This window comes from Sphaerodactylus townsendi, linkage group LG15, assembly GCF_021028975.2.
Source record: "Sphaerodactylus townsendi isolate TG3544 linkage group LG15, MPM_Stown_v2.3, whole genome shotgun sequence".
Lineage (NCBI taxonomy): Eukaryota > Metazoa > Chordata > Lepidosauria > Squamata > Sphaerodactylidae > Sphaerodactylus > Sphaerodactylus townsendi.
Window position 1 is genome coordinate 1,066,257 of NC_059439.1, and position 4,706 is coordinate 1,070,962.

The 4,706-nt window shown below is 49.6% G+C and overlaps 1 protein-coding gene across 1 annotated transcript; it reads right to left on the bottom strand.

Moving 5' to 3' along the window:
* Positions 1 to 834: 834 nt before the first annotated feature.
* HIGD1B (HIG1 hypoxia inducible domain family member 1B) lies at positions 835 to 4,423 on the bottom strand. Its single transcript, XM_048517333.1, has 3 exons — positions 4,327 to 4,423; positions 3,206 to 3,340; positions 835 to 1,072 (listed from the first exon to the last, which is right to left on the bottom strand). Exons 1-3 carry the CDS (start codon positions 4,421 to 4,423, stop codon positions 1,008 to 1,010), a joined length of 297 nt encoding a protein of 98 aa, XP_048373290.1. The 3' UTR covers positions 835 to 1,007.
* Positions 4,424 to 4,706: the final 283 nt, after the last annotated feature.

The following is a 4,706-nucleotide window of genomic DNA, read 5'->3' on the forward strand; positions in this document are numbered from 1 at the left end:
CCATCTGCCCATGATGCTGCTGGCGGATGTGGAATTTCCCTGCTTTCCCCACCCCAGGAAAGTTGATTCATTGGTCTCAGGACTGCTGGGGACTTACAGCTACCCCAGATCTGGGGGGCTGGGGGGTGAGCATGGGCCCTTGCCCATGGATCTGACCCAGTTTCTCTGGTTCCAATTAGGCAGCGCAGGATGGCAGGATAAACTTGCTGGTTTTATACATGTGTTCAATTTGTATACTCTTGTTATGAACTAGATCCTGGGTTGAGATGAATTGGCCGGCCTTTGGGGAGGCAAATGTTTGGGTGAACGGCTGTTTGTCACTGTCCGAGAGAAAGAAGATTATCGGCTGCCCTCTCCCCTCCTTGGAAGAACTCTACAATTCCCGAAGCCTAAAGAGAGCCCAAAATATTCCGAGAGACCCGTCTCATCCAGCACACGCTCTTTTCGAACTGTCGCCATCCGGCAGACGATACAGGTCTATCAAAACTAGGACCAAGAGGCTGAGAGACAGCTTCTACTCTAGAGCTGTGGCGATGCTGAACTCCGGGGCTTCGTGTTGATGTGTTTGGGGCTGTGGAGGGATGGGTGGAGGGAGGGGAAAGGGAGGGTGGGGCATGAGTCTGAAATTGTGGGCATCGAGGAATGCTGCTGTAAATTTCGTTGTGCGTGCACAATGACAATAAAATGCTTATGCTTAAACCGGCCAGGCAGCAGAAAGGAAGTGAGAGGACCCCCCCGACCCCGCCCCCTCCCCCGCCCAAGGATCCCTTCACAGCTCTATCCCTAAGTCTCCCTGTACAAAAGTACAAGACAACTTTTCACAGAAATAAATATTGTCAGGTGGGAGTGGTGTTTCCACAAATGCTCGGCTGTAACGAAGGCATGTACTTTGCAGGTGCTGTTTCTTCTGCAAGAACAGACTCGATTTCCCAGCCTTCCTGGGATGACCAAAAGTGTCTTCAGAGTCCTTCAAGGAAAGGGAGAAACCAGGACTGGCCCCGGCCTGTCTATTGCTGCCGTCCAGCGGGAGGCTGTTTTGTGAAGTGCTCTTTGTACATGCTGCAGACAGCACCTACAGGGAGGAGAAACCGGAGTTGGTGCAAAAGAGGCGGGAAGGGGAGAGTACAAAATAATGCCAGGGATTGCCCTCGTGTCGTCCTGCTTCCACTGACCAGGGGGATACTGAAGAAGAAGAAGAGTTTGGATTTATATCCCCCCTTTCTCTCCTGCAGGAGACTCAAAGGGGCTGACAATCTCCTTGCCCTTCCCCCCTCACAACAAACACCCTGTGAGGTGGGTGGGACTGAGAGAGCTAAGAAGAACTGTGACTAGCCCAAGGTCACCCAGCTGGCATGTGTGGGAGTGCACAGGCTAATCTGAATTCCCCAGATAAGCCTCCACAGCTCAGGCGGCAGAGCGGGGAATCAAACCCGGTTCCTCCAGATTAGATACACGAGCTCTTAACCTCTTATGCCACAAAACAGTCAGATTCAGCCCAAGCTTCAGACAAACGGTGCAGTCCTAAGAAGATCTACCTGGTAGCAGACCCGTGGCATTCAATGGCGCTTCTTCTCAGGAACATGTCCTTAGAATCACAGTTGATGGCAACCACCATCCAAGCCCTTTAGAGATAGTTAGCTATCAGTAGTGAAAGCCTGTGTAGATAAATTGGCTTTACACGGTTTCTGAAGAAATGGGGAGCCTTACCCATTTAGGTGTAAGCTGTTCTTAACCGCTACTGCGGGAAACAGGCCCTAGAGCAGAAAAGTGTTGATCTGGCCTCAGGAAACGGACTCAGTCAGAAAAGTGAAGTTTCCGCATGGGAATATACCAGTTGGCAGAACTATCTGTTAACCAAAAACTGATCTGTAGCACAGAGATTACGGGATCTTACTCCAGGTGATCGCTGGTCCCGTGCCCATCCCGTTTGTTTCCTGACTTGTTTTCATATAAACTATGCCAGTGGTGGCGAACCTATGGCACGGGTGTCAGAAGTGGCACTCAGAGCCCTTTCTGTGGGAACGCGCAAACAGAGTGCCCCCCCCCCCCATCTAGGCTGGCCTGGGCTGCTGGGCTCAATTATTAGCGTTAAACCTAAGACCAAGTTTTGGGGAAGCAGTGTAGGTAACCCTGCTAAGCGCTGTTAAACCCCACTGATTTTCATGCAAAGAACAAAAGCACAATCCTTTACCTGGGAGTAAGCTCGGTTGCTGGAAATGGGGCTTGCTTCTGAGTAAACCCTCTTAGGGTCGTGATTCACACGTTGGAATGCATGGTTGTTTCAAAGCAAAGCCACCAACTACCACCAAGCTTACTCCTGAGTAACACACGCCTCGGAGTTAACTGTTTTTTCTAAACGAAAACCTCAGTATTCAGGTTAAATTGGCTCGTTGGCACTTTGCAATAAACAAGTGGGTTTTGCAGTTTGGGCACTCGGTCTCGAAAAGGTTCGCCATCACTGAACTATGCAGTTCCATTTTGTTGTGCTGTTCACAAAAGCAAGGCTAAATGTATTTCACCTGAAGACCTTCGTGGTGGACTCACAGGTGTTCCTTATCCTCTCAGACTATGCCCTTGTAACTCTCGAGATATGAACCTTACCACATATTCTTCTTTTTGCAAATTATATCATCAGGAGCCTCAACAGAGGTTTTTCCTCTATTGTCAAAAGTTAGAAGCAGTACAGAACAATCGCCCATACATTTTTTGTTAGAAGACAAAAATTTTATGATCCCATCAGCGGTTGCAAAATTTCTGGCAGAGGTTTTCAGAATTAAAAACCAGAGATCCCAAACAGCTGTTCTCCTGTTGCAATACTTTGCTCCTAAATGTGTGTAACTTTACCCCTTTTGTTCCTTTAATCCACAGGTGTCAAACTCACGGCTCTCCAGATGTTATGGACTACAGTTCCCAACATCCCCTGCCAGCGTGATGCTGGCAGGGGATTATGGGAACTGTAGTCCATAACATCTGGAGGGCCGTGAGTTTGACACCTATGCTTTTAATCCATGAACCTATTTGTTATTGTTGACCAGATACTGTTTTCTGCTGTCTGTATGTTTTATGGGTCAATTGACCACAACAATAAATCTCTCTCTTCTCCAAGGCTGAGGGAGAAAATCACCCAGTGTGGCAATTTGAACTTGGGTCTCCCAGATTCTAGTCAGAGTCTCTACCCACTGCACAACACTGCTCTTCACCTTACCAAGAGTTATGGCTCCAACCACACAAGCCTGGGCAGCTACCCGAGTGTGAATTAAGTGGATGGACATCTTCATGTTCCCTCTTTCCTTCATTCGGTAAAGGCCATAGGCTGCTACAACCACAAACCCCACCAGGCCTAGAAGGGAAGAGAAGCCAAATGGTTACAGTCAGTTCTAAAAGGGCACAGTGCACCCACCCCACCCTAAGCAGGCTCTGCCTACCACAAAATGGTAGGGGGCCCAGTGAACCCACCTCACCCTAAGCACAGCTCTGGTCAATTTCACCTGGCCAAAAAGCTCTGCACTCCAACTCAGTCCTGCAATTGTTTTTCTGCCAGGTCTGGGTGGCTCATGGGTCCTCCTTGGGGGAGGGGGGCAGTAGGGGGAGTTCTGTTGGGGGCTGGGCGCGAGCGGGAGAGGGAGTGGGCGGGTGGCCATGTGACCCGGATGAATGGAGCCTGGGTCGTCTGCCCCCTCTTGCCCCCCTTAGATACACCTTTGGACAGCATCTGTTCATAAGTCCAAATTTCTGATCCTGTCCCGGCCCCACATCTAGAATTTGCCCGCTGATGTTCTCTAAATAGCTTCTACAGAACCTCCTTGCCGGGTTCATGCCTGGAGTGCAGCATCTCCTCCTTACTAACTTTCTGTTCAGGCCTTGGATCCCAGCCACTGATGGGTTTTCCTGTTCTTGGACAGATGGGCTTGGACAGATTTATGGAGGAGAAGTCAATCTATGGCTACCAATCTTGATCCTCCTTGATCTCAGATTGCAAATGCCTTAGCAGACCAGGTGCTCGGGAGCAGCAGCAGCAGCAGAAGGCCATTGCTTTCACCTCCTGCATGTGAGCTCCCAAAGGCACCTGGTGGGCCACTGCAAGTAGCAGAGTGCTGGACTAAATGGACTCTGGTCTGATCCAGCAGGCTAGTTCTTATGTTCTTATGTTCTTGCACTGCCCCTCCCTCTCGCGGGATCATTTCCCCTTCCTCGCCATCCCAAGATCTTGGTGTTTCACGCAGCCTTTTGACATGGCTCTCCCCCACTGTGCTGGAAATGGGTGAAGATCGCATATTAATTACAGGGAAGGGGAGTGATTTAATAATCCCCCCCCCCCCAACTCACCAACGGGCACCAAAGGACTCTTCCGTGCCTTTTGTAGCAGTTTGGTCCTGACTGTACTTTCATGTTCTGGAACCCAACCGCCATCGTCAGTTGACATCTGGAAGCGGCAGAGATGGATTTCCACATTACAGGCTGAAGGGAAAACCCTTTAACCTTAAGGCCCCTTCCGCACACGCAAAATAGTGCGTTTTCAAACTACTTTCACAACTGTTTGCAAGTGGATTTTGCCATTCCGCACAGCTTCAAAGAGCACTGAAAGCAGTTTGAAAGTGCATTATTCTGCAAGTGCGGAATGAGCCATAGTCTTAAATGCCTTATCGAATTAAAATGTTTGGATCTCTCTGAAAGGGCAGGGCAAATTCATGGACATGCTTTTGCAG

What these genes read in the sequence shown, in the direction of transcription:
- HIGD1B (XM_048517333.1), bottom strand. Translation starts at nt 4,423, where the DNA reads ATGTCAACTGACGATGGCGGTTGGGTTCCAGAACATGAAAGTACAGTC. An exon ending in GAGTCCTTTGGTGCCCGTTG is followed by an intron (nt 3,341 to 4,326) that starts GTGAGTTGGGGG and finishes CTTCCCTTCTAG; the next exon opens with GCCTGGTGGGGTTTGTGGTT. An exon ending in GGTTGGAGCCATAACTCTTG is followed by an intron (nt 1,073 to 3,205) that starts GTAAGGTGAAGA and finishes TCCTCCCTGTAG; the next exon opens with GTGCTGTCTGCAGCATGTAC.